Raw genomic sequence first — 27,786 nt, 5'->3', positions numbered from 1 at the left:
TGCAATTTAAATGTTTGAGTTCCAATTTATTTTTCAAATCTGATGAAAGACCATAAAACTGAAATGTGAACGTGATTTCCCTCGAGCATCACTGGCTAAGTATGTACAGCATTTCCCATTTTATTTGAGATTTGCAGTTTTTCTATTTGGCCAACGAGTGCGCATGCCTGAACCAGCTATTGGTTCACGTGCAAGATACTGCCCCATGCCTGGCGGATGGGGGAGCTGTTCCTGTTCCTTAAGCCAAGTCCCTGCTGCGCATGCGTATTGGTCTCGCGGGCAGACGGCGCGTGTGAAAATTGCCTTTTGGGGTTTTTCACCGCTGCGCATGCGTATTGGTTCCATTTTTTTTGCCCGGGCGACGAAGTGCGCATGTGCGTTGACTGTTCGCTGGCGCAGTTGGCCTCGTGGTCCCCGTGGTAGCGGGTCGGGAGGAATCGCCATGTTGGTGCTTTTTGAGACCGCCGCTGGCTACGCTCTCTTTAAGGTAAGGCTTCACCGTCCCTAGATAGCGTGTCTCTCCTCGTCTCCGTCTTACTGCCTGGGTGCCTCCGGTCTCACATGCTCCGGCCTGGGCCACGATGTAGAGCTGCTGATCGGCCTCTTCCATTGAAGAGTAGAGTTGTCTCCTCCTTCACGTATAAAGGTCGTGAATGGTCGACTATACATTCTTATTTCATCCTGGTGACTTAACTCTGCAGAAAAAAACGGCTGTTTCTGTCGCCCTTTTCAAACGGGAGCCAATTTTATATGCTTATACTAAACCCTGAATTGTAGCTTCCTGCCACATGGTACAAATCTTCACATCAAATTTGTTAAGGTCCTGCAGGATTCTTAAGTTTTTGAAGTTGTCTCCGTTCTAAACTTCTACCGATGTAAACCGAGTTTGTCTTTTTTTCTCCTTTTCCAAGCGACCCATTTCCAAGTTTCAGGTATTAAACTTGAAATGCTTGCAATGCCTTCTCTTAAATGAGAATTCCGTACTCCGAAATGGTTGTTCCACATCTACGCGAGCACTAGCCTTTTTGCTAATTATTTATTTCTTGTGATATAGCGCGGAATAGGCCCTTCGAGCCTAGCCCCCCCCCCCCCCCCCCCGGCAACCCCCGTTTTGAACCCTAGCCTAATACCAGTTAATCTGCCAATCGCAACGTCGGGAGAACGCACGAACTCCTTACAAGCAGCAGAGGAAAATGAACCCGGATGGTACTGTAAAGCATTGTGCTAACACTACACTACCATGCCGTGCTTGGACACCCTGCCTCTGCAGCATTTCAGCGTTCAACAATCTTTTAATATTTATATAATGTTTTTCCCTTTGTTTTATCCCTTCAGAAACGGAGATCTTGGCTCCCTCAGTTCACCTGGGCTACCCCTCCTTTGCGACTGTGCAACTCAATTTTATGCCCATTTTTTGTGTCTTCAGCAAGTTTTAAACCCTTATTTCCAAAACCAGTGATGCAACTAGTAGAGCTGCTGACTTATACCTCCTGTTTTGATGTCGGGTGCTTTCTTTGGAGTTTGCTTATTCTCCACCGTGTTCTTTCATACCTTTTGCTAGTTGTAACAGCTTTTTTTGCCACACAACCCACAGGTTGATGTTGGTAAATTTATTGGTCACTGTGTAGTGTCCTGGTAAATGATAGAACATGTGAGTAATTTGAAGGAGTTTATAATATGTTTAATTATTGTAATTTGATGCTTTGTTATTGGCAGAGGTTAGGTGGGCCTCTTTATATGACACCAAGACACTTCATCCAAGACATCTACATAAATTTAAACAGGATATTGCTGTCCCTGTGATGCTTGTTGCCAATGGGGTGGGGGGAATCCATTGATGCCTATTGTTGCCTACCAATGAGCCAGAATTAGAATCAAGTTTAATATTGCTGACTCATTGTGAAATCTTTGCTTTGTGGCGGCAGTACAGTGGAAAACAAAAATTACTGCAAGTTACAACAAAAGCAAAAGTGAGGTGAGGTTCATGGATCAGAAATCAAGCAGAGGAGAAGAAAGTAAAATATTCTATGCATGTAGTGCATACACAGGTCAGGCATCTTTGTTCTACACAGTAACTAAATGTGCTGCCCTTAAACCAACACATTGGCAATCAGCAGCTCACTGACCTTGGGAGACTATCTGGCCAAAATACTGGCTTTTTGAGCTTCTGTGTATTTTACTTTTTAATTGCTGGAAGTTGTAAAAATGTGTGAAGTTCAATGTTCAGCACCACTGAAGTGATGTCGTTGGGATTTACTTTCTCCTAACCACAGGTCCTTGATGAAAATAAACTCCGTGAAGTGGATAACTTATGGCGGGAATTTGAAACAGCAGAAAAAGCAAATAAATTGTAAGTTATTTAAACTTATTGAGCTTCTTATAACTAATTGTTTTTTCTGAAGTAATTTAGTCCTAAATACAAGCATTCCTGGCCATCTACATCATAGATTTAACAAATCAAGTAAATCACATGGTATTAACATACACATGTTCATGGTGAGTAAGTTCAGTTGATTCTGTGTTTTTAATGACATTTTTTTTTAAAGTAGGAACCATTGTGTGAATGATCTGCAGCTGTAAAACCTAGTAACTATTGTCAAAAGGCACATTACCATGCTAATATTTGACAGCATGGAGTATGTCAAATATTAATTTGACCTTTTGCAATATCACTTATGTGGATCAACCTGAAAATTATATTCACATTCATTATATTCATAAAATGTTCATGTCAATACAGGGTGTGACTGGTTGGTTATAATGCTGCTCTTAGTTCAATAACATAACATAAAGATGAGTTAAGTTAGGAGTCCTGTTCAGCAGGGTAACCACATTGGTTAACCATCTTCAAGTTTAAAACTGGTGCATTTAACAAATGGGATTGATTTCATAGCATTGCAACACAGTGGTCACTCAATCCATTATGCCTGTACTGGTAGAGAGAGCTCCCCATATAATCCCATCCTTCAGCTCTGGAGCTGTCATTTTTCAGACTTTAATTCAAGATTTCAGGCAATAAGCCTCAACTCTTACCACCCTTTGGGTGAGTAAACTTCTCCCTACTAATCCTAACTATTTCTGTGAAGGTATGCCCCCTGGTTTTGATTTTTATCTGTGGGGAAATGGGTCTTTTCTGTTTATACTAACTCCCTTATTTTTTTGCCACAAATTGTCCCTTGCCTTCATCATCCTTCGTTCCAAAGAAAGCAGTCGTGCTGTCAAATTTTGCATTTCTGTAGAATTTTATCTGGTGCAATCACATCTTTTGTGTAATTTGAAATTTATTTCTTGGGGATTGTACGTTGCTGGCATGGGGAGCATTCAGTACCTTAAATACCTGTGAGCATTCTTCCTTCTTGTGAAGGTACTTCCACAATGCTGTTTGGGGGAAGATTTCCAGAGATAAGGAAACAGCAGTAAATGTTTAACAGAAATGAGCATGACTTGGAAACCTTTGGATGGTGATATTTCCATATGCTTGGAGTCTTTGATCTTGGTGTAAATCTATATTTGGTAAGTGCTTTCAGGGTAGTCGAGGTGACTGACTACACTGTTGTAGATTTGACAGTGCTACTGTGTGCCCATGATAGAGTGAATGTTTAACTTGGTGAATTGCATGCCAATCACGCAGTCTCCTGTCTCAGGCTTCTTGAATGATATTGTACTTAGCCAGGCAATTGAAGAGTATTTAATCACACTCTTGACGTGTGCTTCATAGGTGATAAAAAAGGGTTTGGGAATTCAAAAGGTGTCGCTCATGAGATACTCAGCCTCTGACCTGCGTTGTACTAGTTGTGAATATATGTGGCTGGCTGGTTGAGTGTGTAATTATGCTGGTCCAGGATGTTGCTAATCAGGCACCTGCTTGGGGTTCATTAACTTCAGTTTAGCCAGCACTCTGATGCCAGTCAGTTAAGAGCTACATTTATATCAAGGGCAGTTGCTCAAACTCCTGTGGAGTTCATCTCTGGTCAATGAGTTATAGAGCTTAGAGGTCCTGAGGAAATGTGAATTGGGCCTTTCTTAGCAAGGTATTGGCAAGTACATGCAACCTGAATATTATCAATAAATTTTCAGCACTCTTGAGTAAATTGGGCTTTAGTTAGCTATATTGGATCTGCCTGTTGTGTCACATTTTTGGGTAAGTAGCTATGTTGTAACTGCTGAAACAGTTAAGTGAGGTAAGAGTATTTGGATTTAACGATCAGCAGATCATACGGTTCCTTGGCCTTGCTTTACCATTGTGCTCTGCTGGTCTTTATGTCAAGGGGAGAGATGAGAATTGGCTGAAGTCCAAATTGATGGTCCATTTAGCACTTCTGGGTGAACGTGGTTGCATCTTTGTATTTAGCACTCTAATAATTGGCCCCTGCAGAGCATAACAACAAATTTTCTTGGGTCCCGTTGGATAACTTTTAAATGGTCCATCACCGGTCAAGACGTGATGTGGCAGGATTGCACACAGTTGACCTTTGTCAACTGCTGTTTTTGCAAACAGCTTCATGAGGGTTATCACCTCCTTCTCAGGTTTCATGCTGTTTCTTCCAGTGTATTCTTTTGGTCCATTGAATCAGAGTTAGTGCCTTCACTTGCTGATACTGGAGTGATGGATGTGTTGGGCTTAGGTTTCTCTTAGTAATTGTTTTGAACTACAAATATGACCCATTTATTCTATCTCGGGCTGCTACTTAAGGCACTGATCCACTCCACATAGTGCCAAATATGATTGTGAATGAAGTCACTGGAGAGACTGAAGCTGGTGATGTAGAAGAGAATCCCATGGTTTGGGATTTCCATATGCAAATATCTCATGGTCACCATTTTGCAAACCATATCTGTACAGAACACTTCCTTTCTAGCATCTGCTGAATCTCTTGTATCTATGGGCCAGTTTAACTTCATTTTACTTGTGATTTATGGTAAGAACTGAAGACTGGTTCTTGCTTGAATTAATATCTACTATCTTTAATGTAATCCCAAAATGCTCCCTTGCATGTCTTCCTCTTGGTCCCTGGACAGAAATCTGTCCTTGGAAAGCCAAACTTTCAGGAAGAATAGGGCAGCAAAATGTCCTTCAGTTCAGATCCCTTCCCAATTACTAACCTATCATGTCCCTGTGTGCATCTACAACATCTATGTTATCATCCCTAACTGACTAGCTATAAGACTAAGCAAAGAAGGCAATGAAATGTTTCAGAAATTTCATCAAATCCATTTGTTGCCTCCATCCCTGCTGGCTCATTGCAACTTGATCGCATTTTTATCTTCACCCCTTCAATATGTGATAGCTAAAACTCAGCAATGGCTATCAGCAGTTAGTCTGTGCAGAGGCACCAGCAAGGTGACCTTGTTTGCATTCCATGCCGTGACAGTGTCTTATTGGTGGTTGACAACAAATCAGTCCCTTTGATTGATCTGCAGGCGAGTGTTGGATGGTCTCTATTTAAATAGCTGCAAGGACCTCACCCCAGTAGCACCACCTCCTGGACTGGTTTTCCGATGCTGTGCAATACCATCTTGGTGTGCCTCGCCGTCAAGTTTGTGGAGCTTCTTGTATTTGCCATAACTTGAATCCCTTCCCATCTATATTCCCAATATCTTTCTATCCTGATCTATATAACTAATCATCTATCTTCTTAATAGTTTTAACACACTGTTCATGTCTTGCTGACTGGCTATTTCTGTGTCTTCTGTATTCGTGTTCCCGTTCCTTTCATCTGCAGGCTGGTGTCCGTTACTTACATTCTCTGTAATGACATTGTTATGGGATAGACTTGATCCCTTTTTATGTCAGTGAGGGCGACAAGAAGTGAGTCGTACTGCTTAACCTGAGTACCATGCTTCCACTGGCTTCCATGCAAACATGGGTGTCATTGTCCACCTGAAAATGAGCCTTACCTTTACAGGCAGCTCCTTTACTATAATTTGGTCACCCGGCTGTGAGAGGACTATCTTCTCCCTCGGGCTGTCTCTGATTAACAATTTGTTTCTGTTTTGCTCTGTCCTTCAGTGTGTTAACTTGGGTACAGTGGTCAATCACATCTCCATATAGTACTAAATTGGTTCTCTTCAGTTTCTGTCATCTCGTATTCTTCTGTTCCCTTTACTCCATTGTCTGTACACTCATTCCCTTTCTGGTCAGCCTCTAGGTAACTGCACTATCCTTACCATTAGGACTCCCAGACATGATTCCAACATTGTCCTCTCTGTCCTGCCTTGGGGCAGCAGTCTCTCTGTGGGCCACATTGTCTGCTCTGGGGATCACACATTAGCAATCACATTTCTTTTCCTGAACCTATGATAGCACCTGTCTTATTCAGTGTGTCCTCTCCTAGGACAGTACCCTCATTGTTTGGGAACACCCAAAAATCTGCAGGAACTGCAGTCCCTCAATCTGAAGTATCTGGCATCTCTGCCCTCCTAGTTTCACCCCCTGCACTGGTAACGTAAATCATCTCTCCAGTTGTGGGCAAGGGTAGATCAGTTAGCGATACTGATGACCCTGTGTCCACTAACATCGCATTGCCAGCTGCCTAATAAACCTGTTGTACATATCAGTGGGTGATTATTCCTGGCAATGGGGTTTGCCGCCAGCCATGTGACTGACCTGGATGCTGTCTGTCACTGTGATACTCCCTTGCTAGGTGCCCTGGTTGCTGACACACAAAGCAAGTCCTCTGTGTCTTCACAGTCATTACATTCACTGCAGCCACTTTGTCGACTTTTTCTCCTCCTCTGATCTATTTTCTCCAGCCGGTTAGATTAATCTCACTGCTATCCCCAAATCTAAAACATTCTGTTGGGCTGAGCTCAGACCTTGCTTCAGCGTTTTCAGAAAGACTGGATCGTCCAGTTCTGAGAACTCCTCGTGCTCAATATTTAACCCGTATTTTTTCCAGCATTTCACTTTAACTAATAAGGGTACATCTGCTGAATTTCAGACATTCCTTCAAGTTTAAATCTAAATTCCCACAAGCAGCATTAAGAAAGGGTTGGTCTGACAAAATGTGAAGGAGGGCTTGTGAATGGTAGTAACCAGTGTCAAAGGCTGGCTTGGGTGGCCAGGTTCTTGACTTGCCATTAAGGTTCTGGCCTTAATAGGTGCCATCCCAACAGATATATCTGGGTATAACCTCTCCCTCAAATATCCCCACACAAATTCTCGTGTTGAGGGAGTGATACAAATTAAACAGTATGTACTAAAAAAGACAGATTATGTACTCTGCCATCTTCCACTTCTGTGTCATTCAACTCATGTATCCTTTTGCAGACAAGTCTGTTGCCCCCAGATTTCTAACTTATTCTTAAAAACAGACACTTTCATAAACAAGTATAGTTCTATATAGTCTCCACACACACACAGACCACTTTTATATCTACCAGCTAGTTCAGTTCTCTTCTGTGTTGATACATCATGGTCCTGTGGTCATTGACCTGAACAGATCTAAGTTTGGGAGCTGCTCTTAAAAAAACCCCTTATATTTAAAGTGGGTCATGAATATATCCTGGATAAGCCTCCAAATGTTGTGACTGGAAAGAATACTGCAGTTGTTGATGTAGAAGTCTTTATTCATCCCATGTAGATGTTCTTCTGGAGACACTTGGTAGAGGCTCAAAAGCCCCAAAGGAGGTCACATTTTTATATCCTTAAGATCAGTGGTAACAGTAGGAGATTCAACACATCTGATAGTTACCATGATATCGTTTACTTCAATACTTTGGGTTGGTAGTGCTTCCTTTGAATTACAATGTGGGAGACATTTCTGAATGTTCAAATACCTTTGCTAATTGTAAACTTCCCTGAAATTATTTACAGTAGTGCAAATTACTTCAGCCCATAGTTGCCTGGATTGCTGCAGGGCAATTATCAGAACCCCCATTGTCCTAATGTTTGGCTAATATATATGCTAACTTTGCAGCATCTCCAGAATTTAGTCTGTGTGCCACTGTGACTTCAAATTACTACTTGGAATTTACATTAAGAACTGAAGACTGATTCTTGCTACAGAATATTCCTTACAGGTGCTATACATGTTCATTTTTGAAATACCCACCCTTAATCCATTCTAAGTTTTTGAAACATTTATTATTGCCTCTAATTTTGGTTATGAGGGGCACTGATTCATCAGCAGAGAGAAGAATGTGTAGTCATCAGAGATTATAGTTATTGACTCTTGAGCTTTGGTCTGAATAATGCCATGTGCAGTGCTAGTATTGAGAATAATTTGCTACTTTTTTTGGGTCGTATGCCTTTTGCTTATTGACTGGTTCCCATTTTGGAAATGCTACTGTGATCACTGCGGATTACTTGAAACACAATCCTCTTCCTTTCTCTTGTCTCCTGGATTAGAAGGTGCAGTATTTCATGTTTTTTATTTTGTTTGCAGAGTAAAGCTAAAACATTTTGAAAAATTTCAGGATACAACAGAAGCACTTGCAGGTAATAGAATTTTTGATCCATTTTTATCCAAAAGCACTCATTTGCAGAATGTGTATGAGTAATTCAATGTGTTTACTCTACTTAAATTATGATTCTCACATTAAGATCTCAACTCTGAATGCTCCACTCAGTGCTCAGGGACAGACAGGCACACCTACTGGGCCTTCCATTGTAATAACAAGTGTAAATTTGTTTGGATAGGCTCATGGATATGGAGGTCTGGGTGCAGGTCGAACAATGTAAATAAAATTGAAAGGATGTAGTGAAAATTCACAAGGATGGTGCTGGGACTGGAGGACCTGAGTTATAAGGAAAGATTGAACCTGTTAGGTAGAACTATACAAAATTATGAGGAGTATAGATGAGGGTAAATGCAGGCTCTTTTCCACTGAGGTTGGGTATAACTGGAGGTTGTGGGTTTAAGGGGAACATGAGGGGAAACTTCGCTCAGGGTTGTGAGAGTGTGGAACAAGCTTCCAGTGCAAGTGGTGGATTCAATTTCAATGTCCAAGAGAAGTTTGGGGAGTTGCATGGTTGGGAGGGGTATGGATGTTACGGTCTGGATGCAGATTGATGGAGCTAGGCAATTTAAATAGGCTAAAAGTCCTGTTTCAGTGCCACCTGCAAAATTCTGGAGTGATTCTCCAGAAGTAAGGAAGTAGCTCCCTGGTGACCTTTACTCAGTGCATTTGAAGGATTGTGTAGGGAATAGTGGAAGTTGTATCATAATTTGCTTTCCTGAGCTTGCAGATTGTATTTAAAAGAAGCCAAGGAGTTTCAATTTTAAGGTTCTGAAAGACAGTGTTTTGGAGCAAGGGGGCTGGATATTGAACTGTACATTGTGTAATTTGATTTGGAAAAGTTAATAAAGTTAGAGTTCAAGGAAGATGGTGGCTGGGAAATGAAATGATCAAACCATATGGCATATTTGTTTTCTGTTCCTGAGGGTATTGAACACTCAGCTTTAAAAATTTGAAAATTACCATTGTGATTCTCTTTGTAATTTTTTAATAATGGTTTCCTTTTTCTTTTAGCTGCTACTGCCTTGGTGGAGGGTAAGCTTGGTAAGAGCCTAAAGAAAGTTCTGAAGAAGGTTGCTGCAAAGGAGGCTCATGAACAGCTTGCTGTTGCAGATGCCAAACTTGGTGGCGTCATCAAAGTATGGAACTTTAACTTGGTGTTTCTGTTTCAATTATATAGCCCATTAAAGTTCTCAAGTGTGATGAACAAACCAACATAATATTTTTCTTTGTCTGCAGTTCATTGATGCTTAATATAGAAACTAATGAAATACTATCTCTTCAAATTGCTCATCCAGAATTCTGGTAGTTAACATTGTCAGTGTATTTATTGAACAGATCCACTGAACACTGTACAAGCACAGAGAGACATAAGATTTTCAATGTTTTTGTTTAATTCTGCTTTAGTAGTGCTGAATTTGCAACCATTGAGATGGTTAATTGTATATTGAGTCAGTCCATTTTATTAATATTTGAGAGTTTTTCTCGGGCCATTAAGGATCCTGTACTTGTAAACTGTTCTCATGTTACTCAAATACTGGTTTGAGGATATATTGTACTTGCCAGTCCGGAAAAGCTCATGATAGTCTATACAATCCTTGAACCAATAGATCAATCAGAACCCTAGTTTTAAAATCAGGAGCTGAAGGTCATTACTGTTTAATGAATGGATTGTGGGAGACTCCTCCCACTTTCAAATCTTACTCTCTCTCCTTTCGGTTAGTCCTGATTAAGGGTCTCGGCCCAAAAGGTCGACTGTACTTCTTCCTATAAATGCTGCCTGGCCTGCTGCGTTCCACCAGCATTTTGTGTGTGTTGCTTGAAATGCCAGCATCTGCAGGTTTCCTCGTGTTGGCAAGATTGTTTTCAGTCCGTCTTGTGAATGATTGACTATAGCTAATTACAATGATCCATCCTTTTGGCTAGTACAAGCACGTTTATTAACCATTGTTAGCTGACTAAGAGGGCATAAGGCAGCCAAGTGACTAGTGCATATTTAACTGGATGAGAGCCTTTGTGGCAAACTTTCTAGCATTCTTAGTACAGTTTGATGTGACACACTTGACAATGTTCCTGTGCAAATTTACTACAGTAATAACTGAAGTAGTAGTATTGAACCAATATTTAGAAGAGTAATCCTTTAATTTTTTATAATTAAAATGAACAATGATGTATTACAATTTAAATGGTTCACTGCTGTCGCTGTATAAAAGCAATATACACGTTATAATGTTGTAAGATATGTGGGAGTTTGAGCTTTAGAATGCCTAAATGGAGAGAACTCTAAATGGCCGTTTTTGTTTTACAGGACAAGTTTAACCTGAGTTGCATTCACAATGCTACTGTTGCAGAGTTGATGAGAGGAATCCGGTCTCAGGTGAATGGGTTGATCACTGGCTTACCACCTCGAGAGATAAGCGCAATGTCTCTTGGTCTTGCACACAGGTCTGTATGGTTTCTCCATGTCAAAGTAAATATCTTTGCTTGGTCATTTTTGTTCTGTGAATGTTAAACGGTGCCATGATAATGGTATTTGCTCCAGATAAAGCTGTTTCCTTTTCAATTCTGATTGTAAAGTATCATTCGTCTTACTACATGGGCAAGATTTCAGATTTTCAACTGAATTATTTCTGAATCTTTTATTACTTGGCACTATGCATTGCATTGGGTACATTAGTCTCTGCATAATTTCTAGAATTAATACAGAAAATACAATCTACGGTGTGTTTGTATGAAAATGTTACAATATGTGCATTTGCTCTTTCATTCCAGTCTGTCCCGTTACAAGCTGAAGTTCAGTCCTGACAAGGTGGATACCATGATTGTGCAAGCGATCTGTAAGTTGAAGAAGCTGATTAGCTTTATCACAATATGAAGTGTTGGCATTGGTATTGCTTGTGATATGTTAGTGATTTATTAGACTAACTGATAGATACCTAATTCAAGGAAAGAAATTTTATTCATACTGACCAGCATTATCTCCAGTTCTGATTATTTTACACAACTGAGTTTAAGGAGGGGTACAGGAAACTAGTCCTTTTTTTTAGGAATAACATGGTGTAATTGGGTTCTGCGCTGGGTAGCCTACCAGCATGCTGTTGCAACACATTTGCAAAGAGTCCTGTAAAGTTCTATATCCATGGAGTCACAAGTGAGATTTGCCATTTTCAAGTGAAATGTGGAGTGGGGTTAAGAACAGGCATTTGCAGTCTTGAAAAATTTGAAGCTATGGATAAAAAATCTCCTTTTTGGAGCATGTTCCTGGAGAGAATTATGAAAGATTTGCAAGTAAGGGAATGTTTCTGGAGATAAATGGGCATAGAATTGTTCTTAAAGTGCTGGGTTCCTGGGAGTGGTGTCACAGTTACTTGTGTGGGCCACCTTCTGTGGTTTTATTTTCTATAGATGAAAATGTTTGCAGAAAAGTAATGAAGTCTTACAAGGATCAATGCTCCTAATAAATGATATTAGCCTGTAGAGTTCGTTTTTGGTCTCTCTCACCAAACTATTTTTGACTGCAGCTTTACTGGATGATTTGGACAAGGAGCTGAACAATTACATAATGCGCTGCAGGGAATGGTATGGCTGGCATTTCCCTGAACTTGGTAAAGCTGTCACTGATAACTTGGCATACTGCAAGTGTGTTCAGAAACTGGGTAAGTGTTTCTTGCCTCTGCAGAGCACTGTCAGAAGTTTTAACTTTTTTAATGGTTGCAGTTGGGAATTTGGAATTCATTTCTGCATTCTACTGCTTAATGTTGGGTAATACAGTAGTTGCACTGAGCACATAGTTTTTAAATATCCTGGATATAAATATGCATATAAATAGTGAGTGGGAACTAATAGTACCACATTATCCTCAAGTACCATGTGCTAAATTTCTTGTGTTTTGTGACGGCACGGTAGCATAGAGGTTAGTGTAACGCTATTGCAGTATCAGCGACCTGGGTTCAATTCTTGCTGTCTGTACTGTCTCACATGGGTTTCCTCTGGGTGCTGCGGTTTCCTTCCACGTTCTAAAGACATACCAGTTAGGTTAATTGGTCACGTGCATCATTGAACCAGAATGGTCTGATACTGTGCTGTATTTCTTATAAGTAAATAGTGCCTATATAAAAGTAGTATTTTTTTTTGTTGGTCCATTTCCCAAGCTTTGTCTTGTCATTATTGAGACGGAATTGTTATATTGTTCCACTATGATGAACAATGTAGTTAGATGCAATCTTGTTTTAGATAGCATCTGTGAACTTTTCAAACAGTACCCCAACATTCACTTAAATTAACTTGGGAGGAACCAAGAATCAATATTTGCCATTTCATGCACTTTATTTTTGAAAATTGCTTTTGTGAAATTTTGAATGTCATTTTTTCCCCCTTATCATTCAACAGGGAACAGAACTAATACTGCCACCACAGATCTTTCAGACATTTTACCAGAGGAAGTGGAAAGTGCTGTGAAGATTGCAGCTGAAATATCTATGGGAACAGAGGTGTCTGATGAAGATATTGAACACATTACACACCTTTGTGATCAGGTTGGTTGCCTTTTTGGATTTATCTATGAAAGTGGGGGTAATTTTATCTTGGAGTGACAAAACTTTAATTCAGAATGAAGTTAAAAGGTGATTTGTCCATTTGACATGGACTGAGGGCAACTCCTCATTGGTGGAAGTCTTGCAGTGGGTGAGATCACTTCCTAGTCTGGATTCTGATAATCAATGTTATTGTTTATTCTATGTGATAAATTGCTTTAAAATGATGTTTGTTTCCCTGTGAGTGGATAGCTAGCATCTATCCAGCACTGACAGCAGTGATGATGAAGACTTTGTCACTCTGCCTGAATAAATGGTGTAGGTTTTTAGTCACTACCTCATCTGAGACTCTCAGTGCTGGATTAGTTTGTCATCTGTAAGGGCTTGCCCATTACAGTGTCCAAGCAGATTACTTAGTTGCAATTTGGTACATAGTGGCTTTCTGTGAATATCAGGTGTTAAATTAGTACTCTTGACAGTTACAGTGGATGTGAGTAGGAATCTTTTGTTTGGGATTTTGAGTATCATTTTTACCAAATTCTGCCTCTTAATGACAAAAATACTTCATTGCTTCCATACAACAATCAACATTGTGATGTGATTTCACCATTTGGGTGACGAAGTGCATTTCTAACATTCACAGCTTGATATCACACAAAGAAGTGGCCTGCTTTGATTGGCAGAACTCTGCATTCTGTTGTGCTTTAATTTATTGCCTAAAGGATCCTTTATTATTGCATGTTAGAAGACATTTCATTGCATAGAACATTCAAGAGATTACCGGTTATATTATCCTGCCCTCAAGGTAGTGCAGATCTCAGAGTACCGTACCCAGCTCTATGACTACCTGAAGAACAGAATGATGGCAATAGCTCCTAACTTGACGGTGATGGTTGGAGAATTGGTTGGAGCCAGACTAATAGCACATGCTGGTGAGTACTTGTCAAAGATGCTGAAATGTGGGAATTTTGAGTTTTTCCAGCTGGCAAGTTAGGGTCCGTCTTCAAAATGTGATGACAACAACTGTAGGAAGAACAGATGACTCTGCACTGTGGCAGGGTTTGGCCTGGCCTAAATAGGGGAGGTGAGCCAGGATTTCTTTAGCCGCCTAGTTTTATCTGGTTGCAAGTTGCTGCTGCATCTCCAAGTGAGGCATTGGTATATTATTCATTCCTCCATGTATCACTTCTCAATTCTTGCATAATCCTTGGACATTTGTCCTACTGCGAAGGCAACACAATAGTCCTTGTATGTCTTTAGGTTATTTAAGTCAATTACTGCAGTGTGAATGCAAGCATATTTTCTTAACAATTTCAAAGTCGTTTACTTAGTTTTCTCTGTAAACATTACCACCCATTTAGTTGCACTTAACTCTTTTCAGTTTATTTTATTTACTCAGTATTTATTATATTTATGAATTGGCTGTTACTCAGTTTTTAGTTTTTCGTTGATTAAATTGTATTTCTTCTACTGTGAATGCCTTGGAGAAGATTAATCTCCATGTAGAGTATGGTGACATGTATGTACCTTGATAATAAATTTTTGGTCATAGAAAAGTTAGCCCATCTAGTCCATGTTGAACCATTGAAACTGCTGACTCCTATTGTCCTGCACTGGGACCATAGCCCTCTGTATCCCTATCATTCATGTACCTTTTCAAATCTATCTTGCATGCACCACTTCACTGCTGACAGCTCATAACACACCCACAAACCTCTGAGTGAAATTTCCCCTCATGTTCCCCTTAAACATTTCTTTTTCACCTCAACTGTAGTCCCACCCAACCTCTGGAAGAAGTCTATATTTACTCTATACCCTTCATAATTTTTGTATACTTATCAATTCTCCTCAATCTTCTACTTTCCAAGGAATAAAATTCTAACCAGTTCAATCTCTCCTTTTCACTCAGGTCCTCCAATTCCAACAACATCCTTATAAATTTCCTCTACCCTTTTCAATCTTATTTTCATCTTTCTTGTAGGTAGGTGACCTCCGCAATGAACTTCAACATAACATCCCATCTCCTGTACTCAGTACTTTGATTTATGAAGGCCAATGTGCCAGAAGCTTCCTTTACAAACTTTTCTATCTGATGTCACATTCAATGAATTATGGTCCTGTATTCCTAGATCCCTTTGTTCTACCACACTACTCAGTCCCCTACCATTTACCAGAGTTCATCACCTCACACTTAACTGCATTAAATTCCATCTGCCATTCTTCCAGCTGCAATCTTGCTGCGAGCCATGATAGCTTTCCTCACTATCAACTCCACCCCTGATCTTGGTGTCATCCACAAATTTGTTGATCCAGTTCACCACAGTATCACCCAGTTTATCAGCATAGATGGCAAATAACAATGGACCCAGTACTGATCCCTGCAGCACTCCACTAGTCATGGGCCTCCAATCAGAGAGGCATCCATCTACTACCACTCCAGCTTCTCCACAAAGCCAGTGTCAAATCCAGTTTACTACCTCATCTTGAATATTGAGTGACTGAACGTTCTTGACCAACCTCCATACGGGACATCGTCAACTGCCTTACTATCATTCATTGCCTTGCCTTCATCAAAACTAAGATTGATTAGTCATGACATGCCATTTATGAAGCTAGGCTGACTACCCTTAATTGGTCCATAGCTATGAAAATATTTATATCCGGTCCCTTTGAAAATCTTCCAATAACTTTCCCACTACTGATGTTGGGTTCACTGGCCTTTAATTTCCTGGTTTATTTTTAGAGCCTTTCTTAATCAGCTGAACAACATTGGTTATCCTCCAATCCTCCAGTACCTCACTTGTCGCTAAGGATTTAAAAATCCCTGCTTGGGGCCTGACAAGTTCTGTACTTGTCTCCCGCAGGGTCCAAGGGACGCCTTGTTGAGCTCAGCAGATTTATCCGCCCTACTATGCCACAGAACAGCAAACAACACCTCTCCTCTAATCTATATAGGCTCCATGATGGTGATGCTGTTTTTCCTCACTTCTGTAAGCTCTGTTGGTCTGTTTTCAGTTGCAAAACATTCATTTAAGATCTTCCCCATCTCTTTTGGCTCTGCATATTGATTACCATTCTGATCTTCCAGAGGATGAAATTTGTCTCCTGCAAATCTTTTGTTCTTAATATACTTGGAGAATCCCTTAGGACTCTCCTTCACCTTGTCTGCTAGGGCAGCCTCATGTCTTCATTTAGCCCTCCTGATTTCTTTGTGTTCTTGCATTTCTTAGACTCCTTAAGCACCTCCATATTTCTTGAACATCAAAGCTCCCTACACCTTTTATTCTGACAGGCACATAAACTTTGTAGACTCAAAAATTTCACTTTTGAAGGCCTCCCACTTACCAAGTACACCTTTGCCAGAAAACAGCCTGCCCCAATTTAGAACCTCAATCCATGGACTAGGCCTATCTTTTTCCATATTTACTTTAAACTAATGGTATTTTGATCACTAGATGCACAGCGTTCCCCGACACAAACTTCTGTCATCTGCCCTGTCTCATTCCCTAATAGCAGATCAAGTATTATACACTCTCATTGGGACTTCTATAAGGAAACTTTCCCAAACACATCTGACAAACTGCCCCATCTAGTCCTTGACAGTATGGGAATCCCAGTAAATACATGGAAAGTTAATATCACCTACTATAACAATCTTGTGTTTCTTGCAAGAGTTTGCGATCCTTTTACAAGTTTGCTATTCTAAATCTCTAGGACTGTTGGGTACTCTGTGATATATCCCCGTTGATGTCATACCTTTCTTATTTCTCAATTCCACCATTAACGCCTCATGGTCAAGGTCTCTAGTCTGTCCTGATGGAGCACAGCCATGGCATTTTCCCTGGCTAGTAACACCACCCCTCCTCTTTTAATCCCTCTCACTGTCTCATCTAAAAGAATGGAACCCCAGAATATTGAACTGAAAGACACTTTCTCTCCTCCTCTCTCAGAGGAGTCCAGGACCCTGGCACCTGGGAGGCAACCAGTAATCTCCTCATTCTTGTCCACAGAATCTCCTTCCTATTCCCCTAACTAACGAATCCCCTTTCACTACAGTTGTTCTCTTCTCCTGAGTTGCAGAGTCAGACTCGGTGCCAGAGACCCGACTGCTGTGACTTTCCTCTGCTAGGTCATCATTCCCCAACAGAATCCAAAGTGGTATACCTTTTGTTGAGGGGGATAGCCACAGAGGTACCCTACACTGACTGCTTAACCCCTTTACCCTTCCCAATGATCAGGAGTGTTTTAAAAACTGCGGTTGGATGCATTTCTCACAGGTGTAGTCATCAGAGACATTGGAGATGTCTCTTCCTTCCTACATCCCAAAAGAGTCCCTCGGGATCAATGAAGTCTGTCTGCCTGTCTTGAGTCTTATCCTGCCTGGCATCTTATCTTTTCTAACTGAGCAAATGTAAAGAAGAAAGAACCAAAAACTGTTTGGGGGGTTAGAATTCAGCTTTTTTTCCCTTCTTTCACTGAAGCCTCTAAAGCAAGGGTTGGCAACCCGCGGCTCCGGAGCCGCATGCGCCTCTTTGATCTCTGTGCTGCGGCTGTTAGTTTTTGAAATGTAATTCGAAATTTGAAGATTATGGTGATCTTGTACAATCTAAAAATGTTGTGGAGACCCCATTTCCTGGCACATCCAAACCGGCTCACAATTAGCCACCGTTCCGGCTAAGGGAGATGGCCCACGGGGGTTTGTGGGTACGTGTCTTTTGGAGCATCCACGCCCACGGGGACGGGTTTAGGGAGGCTTTAAATCAAGGCTGTTTAGTTCGAATAAAGTTACCTTTGACTGCAGTGTCTTTATTTTAGTGCTGCGTGTAGCGCTATACCGCTACAACGTGTTTTTTATCGCTATTAATATACATCACCACTGCCAATGCCTGACACCCGCCAGTGCGCGCTTTCTTTTAATTCTTCGATCCAAGGTAGGCTACCTATGGAGTAACCTTCAACCCAACGTCTTTTTTTCGGAGTTCAAAATGTTTTTGTTGCATGCAGAAATGTAATTTCATTTTCTCTGCAGGAGTTCATCAATTTCATAAATGCAACACATTATAGTTTGTTTATACATAGCATAAAGGCAAAAAAAAACAGTTGTATGCAGTGTTATTTCATTTTAAATGTCAAACGGGTTTTGTGGCTCCCAGTGTTTTCTTTTCTGTGGGAAATGGGTCCATATTGGCTCTTTCAGTGGTAAACGTTGCCGACCCCTGCTCTAAAGCCTAAAAAAAAATCTCCACTCTAACTCTGACCCTTTTAATTTGTTCTTGCCAGTCACTCCAGAACACTTCCCACTGCTCAACACAACAAACTGCCGCGAGTTGCTACCTTGTCTATTCAGTTGGTGACCTGACTGAGCCATGTCTTCTCAGGTTTCCTATCTCCAATTGGGCGCTGCACAAAACTTTTGAGCTTTTCTATCTCCATGAACTTCCCTGATGTCCTTTTTAAACTACTTTGCCTAATTCCAGACGTGTAAATGCACCCAACTTGGATTGAGCAATATACATTTAATCTGTTGTAAGAAAGGTGAAAAGTATTATTTGGATAAGGCAGGTAATTAAATAACATAATTAAAACTGAGTTTGAAATAAGCTTTAATTCCTGACTAATAAGATTTAAACTTTGAAGAAAAAGGGACATCTATTTTATTGTGATAAGAGTTTGGAATGAATTCACAGGCTTCACCTGTGGCCTTTGAAGGGAATTGGAAGAGAATAATGGGATGTGAAGTGCATCTAACAGAATTGTTGAGCATGACAGAGCCTCAAGACTGTTGGGTCTCCTGTGTTCATGGTGACATTTTTCATCGGGCATTTGCATTGTGGGTGTACTTATGGTGTGCTCTTAATTGGAACAGTCCAATACAAACTAGCATCTGTTCTGTAATGATCTGAACATGAATGTTGAAGAGGTGTTGCCTGCAATGAGCTGTAAAAAAAGAAACACCAGTGACCAGTAGTTATCTTGTATGATGGAAGAGTGTTTGATAGTTATCAACCTTAATGAGATAAAGGTAGGCTTTCAGGGGTTTATCTTTGGATTTGTTCTTTGCATAGATACTTTCCTTTCATGGCTTTGGGGATAATCATTTTATTGTTAAAATATTAAACATTCCATTCTCCCATCTACATTCTGACAATGTGCTTACAATTTCTTTTCCATAGGCTCGTTGTTGAACTTAGCAAAACACCCTGCATCCACTGTACAGATTCTAGGTGCAGAAAAAGCTTTGTTCAGAGCACTGAAGACAAGAAGGGACACCCCAAAATATGGTCTTATTTACCATGCATCATTAGTGGGGCAGACAACTCCAAAGAACAAGGGCAAGGTAACTCAGTGGTTCCATTTAATATCAGAATTTATAATGTAAAACCTGAAATTCTTACTCCATGAATTAGAAGAAAACCCCAAAGAATGAATGATTTTTAAAAAAATGCTAGAACTCCAAAGCCTGTTGTTTGTGATATTTTTTCCCCTCATTAATGTTGAAGCTTGTTATAAGTTCTCCTTTGTGGCCCACAATCAAACAAATATTTTGTGATCTTGTGTTTTCCCTTTTAATGCTGTTTGACCTTCATACTATCTGCTTGTTTTCAATTTCAAGCCAACATGGTTTGTTTGAAAATTGTATTAAATTGGAACTAATTAATGCTTTCTTGCAATATTCTCCCATAGCTCTATTAAGTGGTACTTAAAAGCGTTTTTATTGAAGCCGCACAAATCTCCAAATTTTGATGATAAAAGATCATAAAGTGCCTAATCCAGGGTGCTGCTGCACCTAGAAAATTAAGTATTGACATAGATGCAATTGCCACAGAGTATCCTGCAGCTTTTAATGCAGCCAAAGCACACTAATGATGGGGGCACTGAACTTGGCTGCTGTGGAGTCAGTGTATTTTTTTTAATTGGAATTTTTTTATCACTATCTGAAGAGTTAACACTCAGAACGTGCTGGAGGAACTCAGCAGGTCAGGTAGTGTCTATGGAAAGGAATGCGACATTTTGGGCCTAGACCCCCTTCTGGCATTTTGTATGTGTTACTCTGGATCTCCAACATCTGCAGAATCTCTTGTTTATAGGGAATAACACCACATTGTGGTTTGGGTAAAGGAGATGACATGTTGGGAGGATGGTTAGCAGCACAGTTTCTGCTGCCTGATTTTGCTGGCCTGATAAAGCTTCAAGACATTGACTGAAGCCTTCAGTTAACATTTCTTTCTAAAACTGGACAATTAAGGCCCCAGTCCTATTGCAAAGCACAGGTTTCAGACTGCGTTGGGCAGCTGTTTTGGAAAATTTGTATGCCTGGATAAATAATGTCATGTCCAAAGGTCCCATTGTAGTTCATCTTGAAGTCTCTGGGCAGTTGATGAGATTTGTGCTTGGTTCCTACGCTCTATATTTAAATGAAAATATTGGTGCATAGTGCATGCGTGCAAACATTGCATTAGTAAAGACTGCTCTTTGCCGTCAGTTGTTGGGAGTAAGTAATTGCTGGTATCTGAAGAGGTTAGGATGTGTGCCAATAAATGAGAAGCTTTAAAGGGTTGTAGGGAGGAATTGAAAACAGATGTACAGGAAAATGTTTCTTTTGGGATTGATGCTTCTGAGCTATATCTGTAAAGCTTTGCACTGTGTAATTATGGTAAAAGTAACCTCAAAGTTACTGTATGTGAATTATTATCTAATGTTAATTGGTTACAGCATAACTTCTAATGGTGACATTGGATGTGTTTCTTCAACAGATTTCCAGGATGCTGGCAGCCAAGACAGCCTTAGCAATCCGTTATGATGCACTGGGTGAAGATACAAATGCAGAAATGGGTGTTGAGAACAGAGCCAAGCTGGAGGTCAGGATACGGAACTTAGAAGAAAAGGGGGTAAGTGCATGACTACTAATGACCCAGATCAATGATACCTGGTGCAATAAATATTTTAGTATGTGAACAACTATTTTGAGACTTGATCTTTGATCATTGTCGTTTAAAAACAGCTTGCTTTAGTGATTTTTTTTGGCTTTCATTTTGTAGATGAGAAAGATAAGTGGTACAGGAAAGGCTCGAGCAAAAACTGACAAATATCAGCATAAGAGGTTTGTGCTCTAAATTTAGTCTCTTGTCTCTGTTTTGAATTACAGTAAAACTAGTAACTGAATCCCAGAAATCAGAAATCCCAGTGGTTTAGCATTTGACTTAGATATTCTTGAGCTGGCTTTATGCTCAGCGGTTGGCCAGGTATGCAGCCACAGCCAGTGGAGGTTAAGAATCATCGTTTGCTGGACTGAAACTTGCCAGGTTATGCTTCTGACACTCCCTTCAAGCTCATCAGCATATCTGGAAAATTTATTACACTGCAAGGAAAAAGTGTTTTGGGAGTAATGTATGTAATGTCCAGAACGTCTAGACGTGTAGCATTACCAAAGACACTGACAGGCCAGATAATCAAATTGACTGTCTGCTACTTAGTTGGGAAGCGTAGATCAGAAGATCTGGGCTCCTTAATGATTGGAGAGCAGTAGGGGTGATTCTTCTGATACATATTTCCTCATACGTTGATAAGTTCTGGTTTCCATTGGTTTGATGTCCCTATGTCTTTTATCTGTACTGAGTTGATGATGGCAAGGAGTTTGTCCCAGTGAAATGAGTGCAGATATGGGTAAGATTCCAATTCCAGTATTGTGGGCTATGCATGAGCATTGGAACTTGGCCTTTTAGATTGAATCCTTGCAGTTTTGATGATATTCAGAAGGAAGAGAACTTCTCTCACTTAATCCCAATTCACATTTCTTCTGGTCAGTGAAGTGAAAACATATGACCCATCCGGGGACTCAACTCTACCCTCTGTCCCAAAAAAGCGGAAAATTGAGGAAGTGGAAGTGGATGACGGGGATATCCAAGAGGAAGTCAAATCCAAGAAAAAGAAAATGCTTTCAGAGCACATAAAAACAGGTTAGTTGACAAAAAGATTTGATTTTAATTATGTAGGGTTTCCTGATGGCTGTTGTGTTAATGCAGATAACTGGCTGTTTTGAAGAATGTTTTTGTCATCTGAATAGTAGTCATAATTCAATGCTGCAGGGGATAAATTTTTAATGCTCTTAAAATTTCATTCTCTCTTTCCATCTCTCCTCCCAACTTGAAAGCATGGACCAAGAATTGCCAGGTTGCAGCCTTGGGGAAACTTAGTGCATTTTTGGGTTTAGCTGCTATTTATCTGTTATCTTGCCTCTTGAAGTTTGTAGTTGGATCCCTTTTAAGATTATTCATTGCCATTCATCAGTATACAAATGTAAAGAACAAAATGATTGTTACTCCGGATTGATGCAGCATAAATAACGCAATAAATATAAATACATTAGATTTGTGTATGTGTTTGTAGAGAGAGACTGGTTGTATACGCAAGGTAACTGACCGGAAATTATAAGGTAGTTGAGGTGGGTTGATGGTTGGAGATGTTAATCAGCCTCATGGCTTGGGGAACCAAGTCTGGTCCTGGTGTGGATGCTGCATAGCCTCTTCCCTGATGGAAGTGGGACAGTCCATGGACCAATATGGCCAGCGAGTCATTTCCTAATATTGACGTGATCCCTGTCTCTACCGCAACTGATTGCGCACCTTTCTGAAGCATTGCTGATGTGGTTGTTCAGTAGATAACTTTAGATATTTTTGATCTGTAGAAGAGGGTGAGCAACCCCCAAAGAAGAAGAAAAAGAAAGAAAAGAAGCAAGAGTTAATGGTGAAACAGGACGAGGAGGTGGAGGAGGAGCCATCAGTTTCTTTTGTTACAGAGGTATGAAATTTGATGCATGTTTTTTTAAGAGCATAAAATCTTCACTGTTCTAGCACACAAGTTGTCCCCTGATTATTCTCACTGTTGCTGTTCACTGGTATTCACGAGATACAGATTTAACTAGTTGTACAACTTGATTTAACCTTCCATTTGCCATATGTAGATTAATTAAAGCATCAGGCTTGACTGTCCATTCTAAAATGTCAGCCCTCAAGGATCAAGTGAGAGTGCTGAACTGGGGAAAGGCTAATTATAACAGTATTAAGCAAGGACTGGGGAGGATGAGGTAGCTGTTTGAGGATAAATTAGCATCTGATATGGGAGATTAAAGACCATTTAGTTTCAGAGTTCAGTGTGGCAGATACGGAAAGGAGAAATATGTGTGAGGTTTAGGAAGCTGGAAGTAGACAAGGCCCATGAACAGGATTGAACATAAACAGAGAATTTGAGCTAAAAGAGGCTATGGGATGTTCTTGGAAATTAAGGTTAAAGAGAATCTCAACCCTTCTTGAATGGACCAACTCTTCCTAGTTACCTTCAAGCCCTTATATCAGGAGCAAATGGGTAGGTCCACAGGAGGGAATTTATTAGAACAAAAGGAAGTGAGTGGCATCCTTGGTCGGCATCAGTATTCTCCAAGGACAATTTGACTTCTGTATATGGATATGCCCTAAAATATCAACGTACACCTGTCATCTCACTATCCTCCACATCCTCTCTCTGGATTGATACTTTCAGCACACTTTCTGGAGGATATCCTATCACATTCAGTTTGGCTTGAAAGGTTTCAAAGGTGCATTTAATGCCAGAGAACTATACAATGTAGACCCTGAAATGCTTTTACTTCGCAACTGTCCACGAAAAACAGGAATGCCCCCAAAGAATAAGTGACAGAACACGAAAGCCACCCCCCGCGAGTAAACAGCAGCAAGCAATGATACCCCCTCCCTGCACCAACAAAAAAGAGCATCTGCTCCTTCCACCGAGCACTCAAGTGTGCAGCAAAGCAACAGGAAGGACACAGACATGCAGTACTCCAAAGACTGCAAGTTCACCCAGTATTCGACATACCACAGGCTCTCTCCTCCTAATAAGAGAGAAAGAGGTGTCTCTGTCTCACAGCGAGAGGGGTGACATAACAACTCTCTGGTTTACGATGTTAAAAGTCTAGTGCGTTGATTTTTTCCTAGCTCGGTGCCCAAAGATCTCAGGTCTCTGGGCACACAGCCTTAGTTCTTCCATCTCCCACAACACACTGATCTCCTGTCCAGACAGTGACCTATGGTCCAATCATCTCCAGAACCATGAGAGTTTGGCCCTCCAAGGTGAGCTGAGCTTTTGGGCTGCATTCTTGGTGTGTCAAACAGGCCAGTCGTGAAACCCCGAGAGCAGGTCCCATTCTCTTAAAGAATCAACTCCAGGTCACGGTCTTCAAAAGAACCCTAAAAGGGAATATTAAAGATGGAAATAGAGCTGTTTCTGAAGATGCAAGCAAAGGAGTTGCCATTAGGTGCCATTGATTCTCCTAAGCTCCTCCTCCGAAATAGCCTTTCTTTTATCACAGAGCCAAACTCATTTGTTTTAGCAGCTTGACTAATTCACATAATGTTTTATGCCTCAAAAAAATATTTCACCCTACTTTATTTTTGTCAGTTCGGCATTTTTGCTTTAGATTATGCAAAATTGAAGAATTCCTACTTCAACTTTCATTGTCTCATCCTTAAACTCATTACCCTGTTTATTATTACCAAAACTTAATAGTCTTTGTGGAAATCCATTTTAGCTTTGTTCCACTATGTATTCTATTCTTTGTAAAATTATGTAATTTCTGTGTTTCAAATCTTTTGACAATAAAATTTTTTGCCTTTATAATCCACTTAAAGTACTGTGCAAAAGTCTTAGGCACATGTTTCAAAAAAAATTCTGTAAAGTGAAGATGCTTTTAAAGTAAATGGAATGTTTCAATGTTTCTAAATTACTAGTAAATGGTTTAAAAAAAAAGTTTGCTGTGATCACCCTTTGCCTTTGCTGTTTTAATTCTCTCGGGTAGTCTTTGGGATATTTGGTAGGTTGTTCCAGACACCTTGTAGAACTTGCCACAGTTCTGTGGACTAACTAGACTTATTTCCAGTGGTTTCTGATTTCAGAGCTGGGCTTCTGATTTAGAAAGGACATCAGTTTGATGTCTCTCTTGTCTGCTGTGTTCAGTTTCCGTGGACATCCACTGCGTTTCTGGTCCTGAACCTTGCCTGTTACCTAGCACTTCTTCAGAAGAGCACTGATACAGGATGATCACCTTGTGTCTTGTTATGCTCACTCTGCTGTGTTGTAAGAATTGATTATTTGAAGGTTACCCTGTTTGATCCCTTCTACAGCTATTTGTTTGAATTAATCAGTTTAGTTCATTGAACTCATTGTCATTGATCATTAGCACCTGTTTGTTGTCTTTGTTTAACCATGCCCTGGGCTAAATACTGTACCTACAAAAAGATAAAATTTTTAATTTAAAAAGTAGTCTACTTATTAATGTTACTACAACAAAATACAAAAAAAACTAATATTTAATTGTTTGGGGATGTAATTTGCTTTTCTACTGACATTTTTGCTGAAGAGAAAAATATAAACATACGAAATAAAATTGATATAAAAAATTTAGGGTGCCTAAGACTTTGCACAGTATTGCACCTATGATACTATACTCCATGTATACTTTGTAGGACCGGTTATCAAATGTTTGCGTAAGCTATATACAATATTCCATTATGCAGATATGACAATGTACAAAATGAATGTTATCCTATAATGACTTTCATGATCAGGAAAGTGCTTTATTGTTTTTGAGGCAAACTGGTTCCAACAGCAGTAAACTAATAGGTATTAAGACTGGAACTTAGAGCCCGAATCAATTTTTTTTGTTAGCTGGGATACAATGGCTGGTACAGTTTGGCATTGGACTTCAATCTTAGATTTTTCCCTTGTGAGAATTTGGTTATGGCAGAGCTTAATGGTTTTGTTTTCCTTTTTTTTTACAGACTCCAGAGAAAAAGAAGAAAAAGAAAAAAAAGAAAGTGGTTGATGAATAAATTATGTTCAAATTGTTTGGACATTCAATTTATTTTTTGTAGTTGTCTGAAAGTGTTAATATTTTTTTCTAATTGCTGTGAAATGTCTTCTGTTGGCATATCTTGTTGATTTTCTTTTCTGTAAGATGTTACAAAGGCATACGTACACGACGCTGGAAGAACTCAGCAGGTCAGGCAGCATCTGTGAGAAAAGTGTAGCCAACGTTTCGGGCCATGACCCTTCATCAGGAACGGTGAAAGGACCCATTCCTGATGAAGGGTCTCAGCCCGAAACGTTGGCTACTCTTTTCTCACAGATGCTGCCTGACCTGCTGAGTTCTTCCAGCGTCGTGTACGTATTCTTTGATCCACAGCATCTGCAGTTGTATTTTTGTGTTATAAAGGCAAGTGCCTTGATTTTGTTACACTTGCATTTCTTCAAGTACCATATCTTTATTGTAAATAAGAAACATCTTGTAAATGAGAAATGGCTTTCATTGTTTTTTTTGGGGGGGTAACACACTCGATAGAATATGTTTGATAAAGTACGTGTCTTTGGTGCTATTTACATGTGGTCATCATAGACCAGAAATCCAATTTATAACCAGGAAAACATTAAAAATTTAAAGCTGTTGGCTTCTGTCAGCTCTTCTAGTTCACTGATGTTGTTTTGGTGGCTGTGGCCTTCCTCCTGTAGCTTACCAGTGTGGTAGAAGCTTAGAATTTGCACTTAGTTATTGGCAGTGTCTATATTCTGTAGGTGGTTTGGGTCTAATCAAAGGTGATCAAGTTTGGGGGAATTTGGCTTTGGATGTTTCAACTGTGGATTTCTTACATAGCAGTTTTTCATACTCTTGGAGAAGCTCGGGTTTATTCTGGCTGTTTAAAAATGCTCACAGTACTAGAATTGGAACTTCCTGCTAAATATGCTACCTCTGCTGTTTTTAACCACAGCTTTCTGAATAGGAATGGAGAAGAATATGATGGTTGTCGAGAAATTTTATAAATGGGTGGATTTTTGGGGTCAGAATCTGATTGAATATCACAGAGCCATAGAACATTACAGCACAGAAACAGGCCTTTTGGCCCTTGGCTGTGCCAAACCATTTTTCTGCCCAGTCCCACTGACCTGTACCTCATCCATGTACCTGTCCAAGTTTTTCGTAAATGTTAACAGTGAGCCCACATTTACCACTTCATCTGGCAGCTCATTCCACACTCCTACCACTCTGTTTGAAGAAGCCCTGCCTAATGTTCCCTTTAAACTTCTCCTCCTTCACCCTTAACCCATGTCCTTTTTTTTTCTCCCCTAACCTCAGTGGGGGGGGGGGGAAGCCTACTTGCATTCACTCTATACCCATCATAATTTTATATACCTCTATCAAATCTCCCCTCCTACGCTCCAGGGAATAAAGTCCTAACCTATTCAACCTTTCTCTGTAACTCTATTTCTCAAGTCTTGGCAACATCCTTGTAAACCTTCTCTGCACTCTTTCAACTTTATTAGTACCCTTCCTGTAATTCGGTGACCAAAACTGCACACAATACTCCAAATTCGGCCTCACCAATGCCTTATACAACCTCACCATAACATTCCAACTCTTATACTCAATACTTGATTTATAAAGGCTTGTAACAAAAGACTCTTTACTATCCTATCTACCTGTGACACCACTTTTAGGGAATTTTGTATCTGTACTTTACTGCACTCCGCAGTGTCCTACCATTTACCTTGTACGTTCTACCTTGGTTTTTCCTTCCAAAATGCAATACCTCACACTTGTCTGTATTAAACTCCATCTGCTATTTTTCAGCCCATTTTTCCAGCTGGTCCAAATCCCTCTGCAAGCTTTGAAAACCTTCCTCACTGTCCACTACACCTCCAATCTTTGTATCATCAGCAAATTTGCTGGTACAATTTACCACATTAGCAT

General features: G+C 40.1%; 1 protein-coding gene and 1 non-coding gene across 2 annotated transcripts; both read left to right on the top strand.

Moving 5' to 3' along the window:
* The first annotated feature begins 340 nt into the window (after positions 1–340).
* nop58 (NOP58 ribonucleoprotein homolog (yeast)) lies at positions 341–26,053 on the top strand. Its single transcript, XM_059967374.1, has 15 exons — positions 341–487; positions 2,274–2,350; positions 8,388–8,440; positions 9,475–9,599; positions 10,769–10,905; positions 11,233–11,297; positions 11,982–12,116; positions 12,850–12,995; positions 13,798–13,924; positions 19,166–19,329; positions 20,747–20,881; positions 21,032–21,093; positions 21,798–21,949; positions 22,678–22,790; positions 25,823–26,053. Exons 1-15 carry the CDS (start codon positions 443–445, stop codon positions 25,871–25,873), a joined length of 1,587 nt encoding a protein of 528 aa, XP_059823357.1. The 5' UTR covers positions 341–442; the 3' UTR covers positions 25,874–26,053.
* Positions 13,263–13,346, top strand: LOC132393616 (small nucleolar RNA SNORD11B). The gene has a single exon (XR_009512006.1). It is a non-coding gene; the product is annotated as a small nucleolar RNA SNORD11B (small nucleolar RNA).
* Positions 26,054–27,786: the final 1,733 nt, after the last annotated feature.

Source organism: Hypanus sabinus, chromosome 4 (assembly GCF_030144855.1).
Source record: "Hypanus sabinus isolate sHypSab1 chromosome 4, sHypSab1.hap1, whole genome shotgun sequence".
NCBI lineage: Eukaryota > Metazoa > Chordata > Chondrichthyes > Myliobatiformes > Dasyatidae > Hypanus > Hypanus sabinus.
The sequence above is the reverse complement of the archived record's forward strand: the minus strand, read 5'-3'. Positions and strand labels throughout refer to the sequence as shown.

Bases quoted from the DNA above. Each gene is read 5' to 3' on its own strand.
- nop58 (XM_059967374.1), top strand. From the start codon at position 443: ATGTTGGTGCTTTTTGAGACCGCCGCTGGCTACGCTCTCTTTAAG. The intron at 488-2,273 runs GTAAGGCTTCAC...TCCTAACCACAG, and splicing joins CTGGCTACGCTCTCTTTAAG to GTCCTTGATGAAAATAAACT. The intron at 9,600-10,768 runs GTATGGAACTTT...TTTGTTTTACAG, and splicing joins AACTTGGTGGCGTCATCAAA to GACAAGTTTAACCTGAGTTG.